Genomic DNA, 17,668 nt, shown 5'->3' on the forward strand with positions numbered 1-17,668 from the left:
CTAGGAAAAAAAGACTCATTTACTGCTGAACCATTTTCCTACCTTCTATTCTAATCTATCTCATAGTAATGAACATCAATGTACACTAAGAACAATTTCAATAATGAAATTTGATTTTCTTGATGGATATATATATATATATATACTATTGTAGCAACTATTAAATATGTTATTATTAATGTGCCACCAAGTGAAGAGAATTTTCCAGACTATATAGAATCTAAACACAGGAAAAGAAGTACTTCCACTATATGTACTAATTTAAAATAAAGTACTTACACCAATGGGAGAAAAAGTGATAATTTTTCTTGATAGTACATTCAAGTAAATCAAGATGTATAATGGAGCCAGAGACACATCTATTATCTGAGCACTTGGACGGCTGAGGAAGTATTCTGAGTTTGGGGAAAGCCTTGGGTAACACAGCAACATCTGGTCTCAAAAAAAAAGGTGGGGGGGGATAGGAAGATGGCTCAGTTGTAGAGCGCTTGCCTGGCATGCATGAGGCCCTGGGTTCGATTCCTCAGCACCACATAAGCAGAAAGGAAGTGGCTCTGTGGCTCAAGTAGTAGAGCACTAGCCTTAAGCTGAAGAGCTGAGGGACAGTGCCCAGGCCCAGAATTCAGGCCCCACAACTGGATCAAACAAAAAACAAAAAGACATATATGATGGATCATTTTGATTAAAACAAATTTAAATTATGCAAATAGGATTTTACTATTAAAAAAACTGTATTAATTTTTTTTGGAAAGGCCCTTACGGTCAGAATACTACTGCTCTTTCAAGAATAACATAAAGTTAGGAAGAACAGGCATTTTTTAATTCTGTGTTTTCTGAATAAACAATTTAGGTTTAGGATGTATCTGACTATCACAAGGTCACAGAGAAGCTAAAAACTCACCAGAACATGGACCAAAATGCATTAATTCTATATTTTCCTTACCTTTGTATCTATTACAGAAATATCCATTTCATACTGAGAGAGGTCCACTCCAGGGTCTACACTCCATTGGATATTTTCAAAGGATACATCTTAGATAAGAAAAAAATTCAGATTGAAAGCTGATTTTTGAAAATTTTCATCACTTTTAAGACATTAGGAGATCCACAGAATCAGAATGGTATAAAATGTTTTACAAATCACATTTTTAGTGAAGGACTTGTACCCTGGATTAAAAAAAACAAACAAACTTGAAGCTTGGCACCTGTGGCCCATGCCTGTAATCCTAGCTATTCAGGAGGCTGAGATCTAAGAATCTTGGTTCAAAGCCAGCCCAGGCAGCAAAGTCCGTGAGACTCTCATCTCCAATTAACCACCAGAAAACGGGAAGTAGTGCTGTGGCACAAGTGGTAGAGAGTTTGCCTTGAGCTGAAGAGCTGAGGGACAGTGTCCAGGCCCAGAGTTCAAGCCCCACCACCAACAAAAACAAACAAGGGAAGGTGGCTAGGAAGGTAGCTCAGTGGTAGAGCGCTTGCCTTGCATGCCTGAAGCCCTGGGTTTGATTCCTCAGCACCACATAAGCAAAAAGAAAAAAGCCGGAAATGGTGCTGTGGCTCAAGTGGTAGAGCGCTAGCCTTGAGCTGAAGAGCTGAGGGACAGCACCCAGGCCCAGAGTTCAGGCCCCATGACTGGACCCTAAATAAATAAATAAATAAATAAATAAATAAATAAATATTCCAACTTAAAGGAACTGAATATAGTTCAAATAACAATATCATATAAAAATATGCTCAACATGATTAGTTAGCCATGAGGAAAATGGAAAACAGTGAGATAACTATTCCACTCCCATTAAAGATAGCTAGAATCAAAAAAGATAGGTAAAAAATGTAGTGTGCAACAACTGTTTCACACTGTACTGTATGCCAGAAACTTACCAGTGATTCTATGATGTATAATCACCCCCCACAAATCCACACATCTATATAAAAACTTTTATACAAATGTCCATAGCCAAAAATTAAAAATCCTACATATGAATCCTACATTAAAAATCCTACAATAGAAATGTTTAGTGGCTGAAAAAAAGGACTTTATTGCCAGGCACCTAGCTACTCAGGAGTTTGAGATCTGAGCAAAGTGGTTTAAAGCTAGCCGGGGCAGAAAAGTCCGTGAGACTCTTAACTCCAATAAACCAACAGAAAACTGAAATGGCGCTGTGGCTCAAGTGGTAGAATGCTTGCTTGCCTTGAGCTGAAGAGCTGAGAGACAATGCCCAAGCCCAGAGGACTTTCTTAAAACACATTAGAATTACAGAATTATTAATATATGTATTAGGACAAATGGTGGTTTCAAATAAGAAATTTAAAAATGATATTGTATATAAATGTGTATATATATGTATATAAATGTATATGTTTACTGATAAACACATTAACGCAAAGAGAAAGGACAGGTTATCTATTGGGTGAGGAACAAAATTTGGATAGTAAAAGTTTTCATTTTTTATTTCTTTTCAATTCTGTATTTTAACTTTAATTTTTTTGTGTGCTAGTACTAGGACCTGGGTATTGTCCCTGAGGTTTTTTTTGCTAAGGTTAGAGCTCTACCACTTGAACCATAGCTCTACTTACAGCTTTTTGGTGGTTAATTGGAGATAAGAGTCTCATAGACTTTCTTGCCTGGCCTGGTTTAGAACTGCAATCCTCAAATTCCAGTTAAGACTATAGGTGTTTGCTATCAGTTCCCGAGCGTATTTTACCATTTTGAAAGCTTTTGTATAAGAAATAACTAAGTAAATGTACAATGTGACCTGCAAAAGTAGGTATCAAATATTTCAATTTATTTTTGCAAAAAGCACAAGATCAGAAACATCGTAAGTAAAATGAAGCTAATGGGAATTGATAAACACAGAAATATTCAAGAACAAATGAGATTCCTCCCTTGAAGCAATTTAATCTACTCAAAGATTGTAAGAAAGATCTAATTTTTTTTTAATCTTTTTTTTTTTCCAGGTCATGGGCCTGAACTCTGGGCCTGGGCACTGTCCCTCAGCTCTTCAGCTCCAGGCTAGCGCTCTACCACTTGAGCCACAGCACCACTTCCAGCTGAGGAATCGAACCCAGGGCTTCATGCATGCAAGGCAAGCGCTCTACCACTGAGCCACCTTCCCAGCCTCCAGAAAGATCTAATTTAAACCCATTGAAAAGTAGAATTCCTGCTTAGAATGTACATACCTTGCTTGTTTTGCAGAGTGTTCATTTTAGCAAGTCTACAGGGATTTAGCTGTAGAACTGATGCAAGTTCACATCCTCCATGGACTGACCTGTTTTTCATTTTTGACTCATGAGAACGAGCATCCTAAATAGAAATGTTTGTTAGCATCTACATAAAATGACAAACAATAATTTTAATACAAAGTTTTGAATAGCTAAAACAAACCTTCATGTCATCAAAAAGATTCTCTGTCTCCAAACTTTCACGTGGACACAGAGGGATTTTGAAGACAGGATTTTCTTCTTTTATTTGTAATGGTATTTTATGGTCTGGAGAAGATTTACTCAAAGACTGGATAGTACATTCCTGTAAACAGAGCTCTTCTGGGGAATCTTTGGTTAACATGCAGCTTCCACTCAAGGTCCTACGGCTTGAGGAAGAACCCTTTGAAATGGGCTTCAAAGCTTCATAAATAGTCACTTGTTTAAATTTGTTTTTAGAAATCTCACTTCCTTGGCTTTTCTCTTGACGCTGAATAGCTGAACATCGATCAGACAGATCCAGAGGTTTATCCATCATGTGGTCTCCATTCATGGAAAATTGACTATCCATTGGAAAAGGATAAGCATTTTCTTTATCAAAAGAGGCTTGAGGACAGTTTATTTCATGTTCATTTTCTTCCTCAGTCTTCTTCCTTTTAGATGTTCTACTTCCCAATGATTTCAAAGACATTAAATGTTTATCAGTAATGGTTTCTTTAATGTGCTCAGTATTATCCTGTTCATCTATGGATTCACTTATATTTTTAAGTATTTGTTTATTAGATGATGACTGGCTAATGATCTTGTTCACTTCAGACCCAAGACCATGATGTGTGGAAAGGGTACTATCTTCAGATTTTGACCTAACTTTCTCTGATCTAGAAATAGAAATGTTGCCAAAGGGAGATGCTTTCAGGCTTTTTTTCACAGTTTCTAAAAGAGAAGGGGACAAACTTGTATTCAAGCTCAAATTACTTTTCAAATTAGAGGTAGCTCCAAAAACAGGAGATGACACCCGAGGACTCAATTCTTCTTGGGGAGGAGTCTTTGAAGTAGAATCTGAAAATCTAAGTAGATAAAGATAATAAACTTTTCCTAATAAAGAAATTTGATAAAAATTAAAAGATAAACATAATAAGAAAAACTTCCTTGATAGAGAATAGTAAGGTTTTATCTACCTATTAAAGGCAGATGCCAAGTCAAAGTAGAGTAAGATGTAGTATAGCTGTATATAGCCCTCTCATTCGGCAGAAAAAAAGAAGGAAATGATAAATGAAACATATCCCTTCATCTGTGTATGTTGTTTTTTTAAAAATAGGGTTTCATTATGCTGTTTAGGCTGGTCTTGAACTCCTTGACTCAAGTGGTAGCTAAGACTACAGGTGTACACTGTCATAATTTGTCCTAATTAAAATAACATATAAAAATTTAATAAATTCTATTGAGGACCCAGTCTTATGAAATCGTATAAATAATTCCAAGAAACAATTTTTTACTTTTTTTTTCCTGGTACTGGAGCTTAAGCTCAGTGCCTCATGCTTTTGCTTAGTTTTTTCATTAACTCAAGGCTGGCTCTCTACCACCTGAAGCATATCTTTACTTCTGGCTTTTCACTATTAATTGGAGTCTCAAAAACTCTCCTGCCCTAGCTAGCTTAAAACTTCAGTTCTCAGATCTTAGCCCCTCAAATACCCCGCCAAAAAACAAAATTCTTATACTATAGAACTGAACAAAGGAGACAGGCTTAGAAAAAACATCTTTAAATTTGAAGATGTTAACTTAGTAACAGCTCTGAATCTGGTACTTGATAGCCACATTATCTTAAAACAAGACACTTAACCTCCCTGGAGAGGTATTTGTTTCAATTGTTTTTAAAAAATGGATGGGTAATAAAATCTATTTAATGGGCTACTATGACAACAGATCAAATGTAATATAGATATCTAAAACCCAAGTAAGCAAAATTCTCTATCAATACTGGCATTATTAGTTAATATTTGTTCTGACATTAGTAAGAACTGAGACGCAGCACAATTTTAGAAGCTCACTCACACTTACAAACATATTTTGTACAACATCACGTATTTGAAAATACACACGAAGAGGGGGGTTTGGTCTTTGAAGGGGCAGAATAACAAGGATGGAGCTCTTAAGTACTGATAAATGGTTTACAAAAAGGATAAACACTTACTTTCTTGGTATAATGCACAAAGCTCTCAATTTGTCATAAACGGAAGAAACAATTTTTAAAATAATTGTAGACAAGAATAAACTATGTGTTGGAGGAGAGGAGTTTACTTAAATGATTTAAGTAGAATAGAATTTCATGAAGAGTTTTTAAATTGTCACCATGTGCCCCCAAATTACCTTGAATTATCTTTACTATTCCTCATACATTCCTCAAATGTCTGTTTCTTGTGATCTTCTGCCAGACAGTGGTAGAACTCATCACCAAGATGGTTCACAGGACCTTGTGGTTCCTTCAATAGTAAATATGAAACACACACAAATAATATTATTCAGCCCTTTAAAAGGGATAAAGAACTGATAAATTGTACAATGTAGATGAATCTGAAAAATACACTAAGTGAAAGAAGCCAGATTTAAAAGACAGATATATCATATATGATTTCATTTATATGAATTTTCCAGAATAGGCAAAGCCATAGAGACAGAAAGCAGGTCAGTAACTGCAAGGGGCTTCACAGGAGGGAATGAAGACTGAAATATTTAATGGAGTCTTCTGAGGAATAAAAGTGCTCTGCAACTTGACAGAGGTGGTAAGTACACAATACTGTGACTGTACAAAATACCTCTGAGTTGTTTTAAATGGATTTTGTTATGAGAATTTAATCAAAAATTTTAAAACTATGTTAAGTTTAAAGAGAGAAGACTATCAATATCTATGTAAGTAAATCATCTATGTAAGTAAATTTTACTATTGGCTTATAAAATACCAATCCCCAAACATGTTAAGAGGAAAGGAAGAAGATATAAATTTAAACAGATCCTCAAGAAAGAAGCACATCTCAAAATTTAATGTTTATACAAGACAACTAGTAATCATATAAAAATGCAAGTTCAGTAGGTCTGAGATTCTATACCTCTGAACAAAGGCAAAAGTGACATTGATGCTGAGGATCACAATTGGAGCAGTGAGTCTAGATATCAGCTCCTTTAATATATTTGAAGTCTAAACTACTGACTTGCCAGGTTTATGGGCAGGAGGGAATTAGAAATTATTAGAACCCACTTAAAGCTCATTATCATTTGAGAACAGAGTAAAAAAAAAGAACAAAAATCCAAATGTAATGATAAATTAAGTCAATTTCCAGAAATTCAATAGCACATTCAATAAGAGCACATTTACATTTATTAACAAAAATAAAGGGATAGTATTCTGATACTTTGAAGATAATAAACATTTAAATAATAATAAAGAGATTGAAAATTTCAGATTTTTCTAGATATCAATTAGGAAAAAAGTAGCTGGCTACAGTAGCTCATGCATATAATCCTAGATATTCAAGAAGCTGAGATATGAAAATCTTGGTCCAAGGCCAGCCTGGACAGGAAAGTCCATGAGATTCTTATCTCCAATTAACCAACAAAAAGCCAGACGTGAAGCTGTGGCCCAAATGGTAGAGTACCACACTTGAGCACAAAAGCTCAGGAACAGTGCTTAGGACTTGAGTTTAAGCCCCAGGACTGGCACAAATTTCAAAATAAAACAAAACAAAATGACAATGTAAACATGCTTGATATAAGAAAGTACTGAAAAAACAAAAATTAAGTCAATCTTTGATCCAATTCCTAAGAATAAGGCCTAACTAGACTGGGAGTGCTTGGTAGTTCCAAGAATTCAGTCTCTTCCAAGTAAAACCACGTTTAAAGTATGTCAGAAAGACTCAATATATAATGAAACAAATTTAAAGGTTTGGGTCTTCTCTTAGACAGAATGAAGGTAAAGAAGAAATGAGAAAGGGGGCATGAACAAGAATTGATTCGTTCTCTTTGTTAACATTACTCCCCCAAATTTTGACTCAGTATATGACACAGTAACCTAAATAATTCTACATTTTGGGGACTGTTTGGATTGGATAATAAAAGTAAGCCTTTTTAACACATTAATTTTATCCTAGGCTTTTTGTCTTTGGATAAAATAATTCTAGTGTTGCCAAATTCTCTAAGAAAGACCTAAACAGACATCAATTAATCTATGTTAATCATAAAAAATAATTTACTTACAGATTCTTCTCGAACACTAAGCCCAAGTGTTTCAGCAACAACTGTAGCTAAATTAAAATTGTTCATTCCTCGTGTTTCTACGGAAAAAGAAACCCAATTATGTTATAATTACAAAGGAAAGGCCAAGAACTACTAGGACAAATTTTAAAATTCTGTTCAAAGGATCCACTTTTTGGTATTAACATCCATACTTGCTAAACTTTTTCATCTAACTTTTCTAATTTTTTTTCTTTTTGCTTATGTGATGCTGAGGAATCGAACCCAGGCCTCATGCATACAAGGCAAGTGCTCTACCACTGAGCCACCTTCCCAGCCCCCTTCTAATTTTTTTCTAAGTAAGTTGAATGCAATAGATTTTTCTTGTTGACATTGGAAAAACCATAAAATAGATTTATAATGGAGTTATTATAATCTGAGGTACAAATGAACATTAAACCACATATATAATATTTGTAGGAGAAGATTTTAGCACCATCATTTTCAAGTTTTAACTAACAGATTTATACAGCAAGTATTTCATAAAGTTTTGCCATATAGCTTCTAGAACTTAATAGATATTTCTGTAGTGCCCATGCTTCAGGCACTGTGCTAATAAGCACTAGATGAAAAGACAAATTACTTGTTCTCAAGAAGCTCATGAACTACAGTTCAAAGGGAAAGAAGAAAATTTGAAATAGAATATGAAAAACATACATAAATGGAGTGATTTAAACAGGACTATATCTGCCTTTGAAAAACAAACTACATAAAGTGATATTAATGCTAATCCTTAAGAGCAAGTAGAATATGGCAGTTTAACCAGACTGGACACAGAACTAGGTATGTTGAAAGGTTCAGGTATACAAAACACACTTACTTATTTAGAGAACTACATATGGTTTAACTGAGAAAATCAAATCACAGACGATAGAAATAGTAAGACATGAGCTCAGGTATGTCAGGTAGGAATCAGATATGTTAAGAATCTTAGAATTTCCCCAGTGGACAATGAAGAGACAGCTAAGAGTTTTGTTTTGTTTTGTTTTGTTTTTGGTCTGTCCTGGAGCTTGAACTCTGGGACTCTGGGCCTGGGCGCTGCCCCTCAGCTCTTCAGCTCAAAGCGCACAGCGTCACTTCCGGCTTTCTAGTGGTTTATTGGAGATAAGAGTCTCATGGAGTTTCCTGCCCGGGATGGCTTTGAACCGTGATCCTCAGATCTCAGCCTCCTGAGTAGCTAGGATTACAGGTGTGAGCCACCAGCGCCCAGCAGCTAAGTTTTAAATGGAGGACAGATACAACGCTTGGGTGAAAAAAGTAATTTTGGTTATGTTGGCCCATAGGCAAGAAGTAATCACTAACAGAAGGAAGTGAAATTAGAATTATTAAAACTTTTTTCTATTTTTTTTTGTCATACTGGCATTTGAACTCAGAGACTTTACTTGAGGCAGACCCTCTCTTTGTCACTTGAACCATTCCCCCAAACCCTAGAATATATATGAGATGTGAATAATTAAAACTAGAGCAGTGCAGGGAGGGAGGTGGTAATGTAAGAATATGTAGAACAGACATGTAGGAGGTAGAATCATTAAGACACAGGATACTTAGAAACAAAAAATGAGATTCTAGGTCTAGGATACAAAAAGAGGTAAGTATAATGTCATTCAATGAGATCATAAATACAAGATTTAAGTTATAAGTATCACAAGACAGTCTCTGTTTGGGACTTATTGAAGATGAAAGATACCTAGGAAGAGATACTCAACAGCAAATAGATACATTTGTTTCAAATCCAGGGCAAAGTCGGACAGAGTTATAGACTTGGGACATGGGCAGTAGTAGAGTACTGATTCTAGGTGAGAACCCTCCAGAAAGACAAAACAAGACAAGAACAGGCTCTGGACCAAGTACTGTTACCAGCAGCTAGGGCAATGAATGAGAAAGTGTGTACCAATGTGTTCTTTTCCAAGCTCTTCCTGTCCTTCTCTCCCCTACCTGTCTTCCCTTGTATCCCTTTGTCTTTCTGTTAATAAGGTTAGGCTGGTTGGGCGCCCGTGGCTCACTCCTAGCTACTCAGGAGGCTGAGATCTGAGAATAGCAGTTCAAAGCCAGCTGGGGCAGGAAAGTCCGTGAGACTCTTAACTCCAATTAACCACCAGAAGATGGGAAGTGGTGCTGTGGCTCTAAGTGGTAGAGCACCAGCCTTGGGCTGAAGAGTTCAGGGACAGCACCCAGGCCCAGAATTCAAGCCCCATAACCAACCAAAAAATAGAAGGGTAGGCTGGAGTTGGGAGAGTAGAGTCAATATTATAGTGGACTGGAGTGACTGCAAATTAAGAAAGTAGAGAGTGACTACAGAGAGACCACTTCTTCAACTTTGAAGGAAGCGGAGGCAATGAAGAAAATTGGAGGTATTCTTTTTTGATGGAGGATAATATATATGTTGAAAAGACCAGCAGAGAAGCTAAATATAAAATATAGAAGGACAGGCTGAGGAGATGGCTAAGTGGTAGAACACCTGCCCAGCATATGCAAAGGTCTGGGTTTGTAGAAGCAGGGGAAATGGACTTCAGCTCTAGTTCACTGAACAGCAAGGATCTGCCAACTTGAGTTGTGTTCCCAGTACTATGTATTGAGAAATCTGCCTATATACCCACATAAATTCTCCTATACACAGACACACATATTAATTAGCTTATATTAGCTAATCTATAGCTTCCAGAGTATCAGTCTTGTACTAATGTAACATGAGTAAGTTTTAACACTGGCTAATGCTTCTGACTGGGTTCTGAATCCCATCTCCTCTCATCTTTTTAAGGTTTTAGTAAATTGTTACCTCTTCTTCCAGCATAATAATGTTTCTCTTTGCTTATTTCAACAGGCTAAAAATGTGCTGAACATGTCATAATAACCCATCTTGAAAAAAAATGAAAACCTATTCTTGACTTGTTTGCTAGTTATTACCCCATTTTTTGCCTTCTCTTTACCATAAAACACCCTGGAAAACCCATATGTATGTATGTGTATATATGGGTATATACATATATATATATATGTACATATATATTTATACATTTCTTATGCTCTTTGGCTCTAGCTTCTCTTGGTTAAGCACTTTTATACTTTAAAGGAACAGCGCCCAGACCTGGCGTTCAGGCCCCACAACCAACAAAAAAAAAAAAGTAATCATGACTTGTTTACCATTCAGTGATCAATATGCCAACCAAATTCAAAGGACAATTATAAGTTTTCATCTTATTTGACCTGTTAAGCATTGTTTAACATACTCAACCACTATCTCCTTCTCTAAGTGCATGACTTACATCACTTTTAGTTCTCCTATCTCACTAGCAGCTTTTTTGATAATTTTGTTGGTTTTTCCTCATTTTTATACCTCCAACACACAACATGAACAGATGCAATATTATGTCCAAAATGGGGTTTTAAAAGGCCTTTCAGGGGGCAAGAAAGTCTTAACTTTTTATGTATAAAGTGGAAATAATACATTCACTATACAAGTACATATATGGTATATCTGCAGTACTAAATTTCCATGAGGGGAATGATTAGGGGGAAAAAATAGTGGGAAAGGCTCCTGGGAAGGGGAAGGAATGATGATGAGAAGAGCTGAGAACCATTGCTTTATATAACAAAGTTCCCCAGACCTTAGGACTTGAACTTTCCTCAATGCTGACTTGGTGGGTAATCTCATTCAGTCTCATGGTTTTGGATATTATGGTGACAATTTCCACATGTATCTCCATTTTAAACTTCCCTAAACTTGAATTCACCTCCATGATGCTCACCCAAAATCGCTGCCCCCCCCACCCGCCTCTCTCTCTCTCTCTCTCTTTCTCTCTCTCTTGTCAGGCCTGGGGCTTGAGCTCAGGGCCTGGGCAATGTCCCTGAGTTTCTTTTGCTCAAGGCTAGAACTCTACCACTTGAGCCACAGCACCACTTCTGGCTTTTTGTTTATGTGGTACAGAGGAATTGAACCCAGGGCTTCATGCATTCTAGGAGCACTTTACCACTAAGCCACATTCGCCACCCTCAGATAGAAAATTCTCAAACACAAACTCCTGAATTTTAATCTTCCCCAACCCTGCCTCTGTAAACCTTAGAGTCTCATCCATCTCAGCAGATGGCAAAGCCATCAGCAGATGCCTAGAGCACCCTGTCTCTTTCACTCACTCTGCTTTAGTCATCGAGGCTTCCTTAATGTCCCACAAACAAATCAAGTGACACTTTCCTTATTTGTTATCCACATGCTTCCCTTACTCTCTGATCAAGTGTCACTTTTTGAGTGTAAGTTTTCATAACCCTCTCACTATGTTTCATTTGTCTTCACAGCCCTAGTCTCTGTCTGCATATATTCATTTTCTTTCTCTTTCAGCTACATTATGAGCTCCATAGGGGCAAGGACTTTATTTTGTTCAGTGCCTAGAGTATAGCTGGATAATTGAATATTTGTTTAATGAAAAAAACCACAGTAAAGCCTTCCTTACCTAAATTACTAGCAATTTATATTTTAATGGATATTAACATGAATTAATATTTAGGATAACACTATATGAAAAATCTTCCAAACAACTAGTTTCTAAACAAAATCATACCAAAAATATATTTAAAATATTGGTTAATTCTATTGGTCACTCTTCTACTGCCTTCAAATTATAATCTTATAATCTCATATATATAAGTATATATAATCTCATATGTATGTATACTCATAACACACACACAACTTATAATTTCAGTATCTTACTTACTAGTTGGTGGAGAATGATTCTGATCACAACTGTCAGCAACTAGAATTTCATTTTCCTTAGAGTTATGTTGTAAATGAGTTGAAGCCTTAGAAACTTTTCTTAAATCTGAGAGGAAAAAAATGAGAAATTATATAATTAACACACCAAAATGTCAAAATATTCTGATAAGTCAATATAAACTTGTCTTTCTATGTATTACAAATATGTTTGCTGAAATAATTCTCATATTGTAAGAAGCTTCTTTAGTTTCATTGTAAAGCTACAAGTTATGCAGTGGGAAAAAAATAGCACGAGGCCAAATATCTTCTGGACTAAGTTGCCTTGGGTATCTGTTACAAATTAGCAGATTTATTTAAAATATATACTGTATTATACATTTCCACAATTTTTTAAAATCTTTATTTTATGGAAGGAAACTATAAAACATATTTTATCAGAAATATTTCCATTGTTTAGGATTTAATTCAAAGAATTACTGGACAAAGTAAAAGAGAGCTTTACTTCTAATTAAAGCTTGAAAATAATACTAAAAAGTGCTACAAATTTTGACGTAAAGAATGTATTTAGAAAGTAAAACTTAACAGTTAAAATTTATTTTAATATAATTTCCTGGTTCAAGTTACAGTGGCCTTGAAACCCTAATTTCAAAGTTAAAAAAAAAGATCAGAACAAGACAAAAACTAAGTTTTTAAATGCTAGTATGCTGCTTTCATAAAATGAAGAAATAAATGAGAAACTTTATGCTACAATCAAAAGGAAGACTTTTCTAATTAAAAACAAAAACAAGAAACTACTGTGTTTTGATTTCTGGATATTCATATTCATAGATTTATATATGATCTAATTTATATAGATGACTATCTATAATGATTCATGATTCATCTGACAGCAGGCTAACAGGCCTGTTTTTAATGTTCATTTGATACATAATCTCCTAATTAGGCATAGGATTTTTTAAACAGTTCTTTAGATTTCCACTAGATGGTGATGCATATTCATATAAAAAAGTGGTAAAAAAAAAAAAAAAAACAACAGCCAATTTTCCAATTTCAAAGACTAAAGATCTTCTCTAGCCATAAAAGAAATGCAAATCAAAACAATAACGAGATTCCATCTCACCCCAGTTAGAATGGCTATAATCAAGAAATCTAATAACAACAGATGCTGGAGGGGATGTGGCTTGAAGGGAAACCTACTGCATTGTTGGTGGGAGTATAAACTTGTTCAACCACTTTGGAAAGCAGTATGGAGGTTCCTCAAAAGACTTCACATAGAGCTCCCCTATGACCCAGCAATCCCACTTTTGGGCATTTACCCAAATGATCACAAACAAGACCATACTAAAGCTACCAGCACAACTATGTTTATTGCAGCATTATTTACCATAGCTAAGATATAGAACCAACCCAGATGGCCCCCAGTAGATGAATGGATCAAGAAAATGTGTGTGTGTGTGTGTGTGTGTGTGTGTGTGTGTGTGTGTGTGTGTGTGTGTGTGTGTGTGTGATGGAATTCTATGCCTCTATCAGAAAGAATGACATTGCCCCATTTGTTAGGAAATGTACAGACTTGGAAAAAATTATATTAAGTGAAGTAAGCCAAGTCCAAAGAAACATAGGTCCCATGGTTTCCCTTATTTGAAATAACTTGTATATGTCTGGGACAAGTAGAAAAGGTCAAAAGCTATATACATATGATCAGATAAGATGAAGTTAAGCAAAATGAACCCCAAGATAGGGACACAAGTGGTTTTTTTCTTGCTTGCTATTGTTTCTAATATATTTATAAGGTACCATGTGATTTTTTTTTTTTGTTGATTGGTATGTCCCTCCCCCATGGTATAACCTCTGTTTTCACTATATTTGATGTTGGTAATTTGGGGAGGGGAAGGGAAAAAACAATTTGTTTAAATGGGGATACAGGTTGACCCATTGCAACAATGAGATGTACAAGACACTATATTGAAAAATGAACTTTACAATTTAGGTGGGGGGTGGAGAGGAGGAAGTATAGTTGTGGTGGGAGGGAAGGGATGATAGGGGAAAAACAGAGGAGGAAGCAACAATGCTTGGTAAGAAATGTACTTTTTACCTTGTTCATATAACTGTAACCTCTCTGTACAGTATTTTCACAATAAAAACTTATTAAAAAAAGACTACACCTAGAGGGGCTGGGAAGATGGCTCTTTGCCATTTACTTTGTATTAACATTGAAAGAAATAATCACTGGATCATGTTACATGATAAATTTCAGAGCTGAATAGAAAAGTAGTTTCAAAACATTTAGCAGGAATAGTAATCTGGGTTTGAATTAGAAATGTGTCCACTGATAATTTAGAAAGCATATATATTATAACCCATTTCTTTATTAGCACAAATTGCCTAAAATTATAAACACAGCCAGTGAAAGACAGCTGCAGACAGGTGCTGATGGCTCATACCTATAATCCTAGCTAACCAAGAAGCTGAGACCTGAGGATCATGTGGGCAGGAGACTGTTAACTCTAATTAACTTCCAAAAAGTTGGAGTTGGAGCTGTGGCTCAAGTGACACAGCACAAGCCTTTAGTAAGAAAAGCTAAGAGACAGTACCCAGTCCCTGATTTAAACTCCTGTCAGTATGTGCACGTGTACATATGCACACATTCATACACATAGAGCTTTGATGGCAGGATTACCTGTAGAGCAAGCAGTTTAGAAAACCTTATAAAAATTTTGAATCAACAAGATTCTTGAATTCTTGCTCAATTCTCTATTGGACAGTGACCCTAAGTGAGTTTTTAACCTTTCTTAACCTAACACTACAAATTTTAAACTTATAATCACAGTATCTTAACAGCTATCTAACATGCCTGTTCAGTATTAAATATAATAACAACGGCTGGGCACTAGTGGCTCATACCAGGAATCATAGCTACTCAGGAGGTAGAGATTGGAGGATTATGGTTTAAAGCCAGGAAAGAGGTGAGATTTTTAATGTCCAATTAACCACCAAAAAGCTGAAAACAGAGCTTAGTTCAAGTGGCTAGCCTTTAGCAAAAATGCTCAAGAGTGAAGTCAGGATGATTGGGAGTTTGAGGTCAACCTAGGCTATATAGTCTGAGTTCCAGGACAGCCTGAGCTAGTCAAACTTTGCTGCAAAAACAAAAAAAAATTATTTGGGTGGTTTTCTTCTTCTTTCAGTCAGGTTTGCTAAGGGCCTGTCCATTTTGTTAATTTTTTTTAAATAAAACAACTTTTAATGAAAAAGCCAGAAGTGGCACTGTATGGCTCAAGTGGTAGAGCGCTAGCCTTAAGCTGAAGAGCTGAGGGACAGCACCCAGGCCCAGAGCTCAGGCCCCATGACCAGCAAAACAAACAAACAAACAAATAAATCAACTTTGTGTTTTGCTGATTCTTCAAAAAAAAATTTAGGGCTGGGAGGGTGGCTCAGTGGTAGAGTTTGCCTTGCATGATTGAGGCCCTGGGTTCAATTCCCCAGCACCACATAAGCAAAAAGAAAAAAGCTGGAAGTGGCGCTATGGCTCAAGTGGTAGAGCGCTAGCCTTGAGCTGAAGAGCTGAGGGACAGTGCCCAGGCCCAGAGTTCAGGCCCTATGACTGGACCCAAAAAAAAAAAAATTTAGTCTCTAATTCATTTATTTAATTTAGTTTGAATTATTTCTTTCCATATACTGGTTTGGGTTTATCTTGTTGCTGTTTTTCTAGGAACTTGAGGTGTATCATTAGGGCTGATTTGAGATTTCTCTAATTTGTTCATGTAACAACCTATAAATTTTCCTCTGAGTACTGCCTTGACTGTGTCCCCAAGGAACTGGTATTTTGTGTGTTCATTATTATTTTCAGAAATGTTTAAATTTCTCTCATCTCTCCAATGATCCACCCATGATTCAGCAATGTGTTATGCAAACAAACACAATGACTGAAGTATAATAGACTCAAATAGTATAATTCTTTAGAAAGTCTGAGTCAAAGCCCAACAAAGCAAATACCAGGAAAATGAGTTCTTGCAAGGGTTGGAGAGACTGGGAAAAAGGGAAGAGAGGTAGATGAATGAAGTGGGAAGGGGAGGTAATACAACCAAGAATTCATTATATATACCTCAAAATTAAGAAAAATAAGGGAAGGGGTAGGTTGAAGGGAGGTAAAAATGCTGAAGGGATAGCACAAATCAAGATGCATTGTACATATAAACTGCTTTGCTAAATGGCAAAAAAAATCAATACATATCCTAAAACATTAAGAAAAGTGAGGGAAGGGGTAGGTTGTGAGGATGGTGAGAATGTTGAAAGGGGTGACATTGATCAAGATGCACTATATTCATAAACTGCTTTGTTGAATGGCAAATCCTTTGTACAACTACTTAAAAATAATAAAAATATTTAAAAAACAAAAACACACAAACAAAAACAATTGTTTATAAAATACTCAGTACATATTCAGATGTGAAATATATATAAAATACAGGTAGACAATGCTTTACTAATGTTAGTTAAACTCACATGGGTGCCATAAGTTACCTGAACAATGACCATCTTCATTTCACTAGATAGAGTAACAGCAGATGAATAATTTTTTCCAAAGTCAGTTAACTAAAATACAACTCTAATCTTTACCATTTGTATCAGAGTGCTCCGATTTAGTATGTGTTTCTTCTACATATCGAACATGGAGATTCTCCTTTCTTCGTAGCCGGTTAATGCCAGAAAATGAAAAAGCTGTTATTGGTGAATCTGGAATAATATTTTCTTCACCATCAAGCTCAGCTGCTTGATGTTGCTGATCATTCCTAGAAGAAAACGACAATTGAGAGAAATGAATTTAACAATTATATGATATGGAACTACAGAACACAAGTAGAAAGATGTGATTAGCATGTCTGTATGATTAGGCATGTAATAGGTGTTGTATATTCATTTTAGTTGAATGAATGAATACGAGATGGCACCAAATCCACTAAAAAGTAAATCCTAGCTCTCCTAAGCCTATGTTCTTGCCAATTCAGGACCCATGATAACTGAAACACTGAGTTTGGACTGAATTGTGATTATTCAGTAAAGCTATGTTAATTTCTCCATGTCAAATATTATTAACCTTTTCAGTCAACCAGTTTTTATCAGTCTGCTACCCATTTAGTCTTTACATGACCAAGCTAGTTCTATAATACTAATATTAATAATAATATTTCAAACAAAAGTACATGAGAATTTTATGGGTAGAGATTTCTAAAAAGTCAGTAGAAGCAAGGATTAATGTTTCCTAACATAAACTTATACTTTAATTTCCTAGATAATATTAACATTACTTGTGGTATATAATTGTACATACTACAGTGAGGAAAAATATTGAAAGCAATATAGTTTACATTTTTAAATTTCATTTTCTTCCATTCACATACATTAGTTGCATAAGAAGGCTCCCTATGACATTCCCAATGCATTTCAATCATTCACATCCCTTTTATCACTCTCCCTAACTCC

The 17,668-nt window shown here is 35.7% G+C and overlaps 1 protein-coding gene across 4 annotated transcripts in view; it reads right to left on the reverse strand.

Moving 5' to 3' along the window:
• The window catches only part of Rbbp8 (RB binding protein 8, endonuclease), an 84,384-nt gene that overhangs the window by 14,093 nt on the left and 52,623 nt on the right, over positions 1–17,668 (reverse strand). For all 4 annotated transcript variants that reach the window (XM_070029449.1, XM_070029448.1, XM_070029451.1 and 1 more), the window contains 7 exons: positions 16,805–16,977; positions 12,192–12,296; positions 7,447–7,523; positions 5,566–5,678; positions 3,383–4,265; positions 3,178–3,301; positions 944–1,032 (listed from right to left, as the gene is read on the reverse strand). In XM_070029449.1, the coding sequence (XP_069885550.1) occupies positions 944–1,032; positions 3,178–3,301; positions 3,383–4,265; positions 5,566–5,678; positions 7,447–7,523; positions 12,192–12,296; positions 16,805–16,977 (1,564 nt within the window). The remainder of the gene's footprint in view (positions 1–943; positions 1,033–3,177; positions 3,302–3,382; positions 4,266–5,565; positions 5,679–7,446; positions 7,524–12,191; positions 12,297–16,804; positions 16,978–17,668) is intronic.

The sequence above is a fragment of the Dipodomys merriami genome, unplaced genomic scaffold, assembly GCF_024711535.1.
Source record: "Dipodomys merriami isolate MVZ:Mamm:240054 unplaced genomic scaffold, mDipMer1.0.p SCAF_2, whole genome shotgun sequence".
Lineage (NCBI taxonomy): Eukaryota > Metazoa > Chordata > Mammalia > Rodentia > Heteromyidae > Dipodomys > Dipodomys merriami.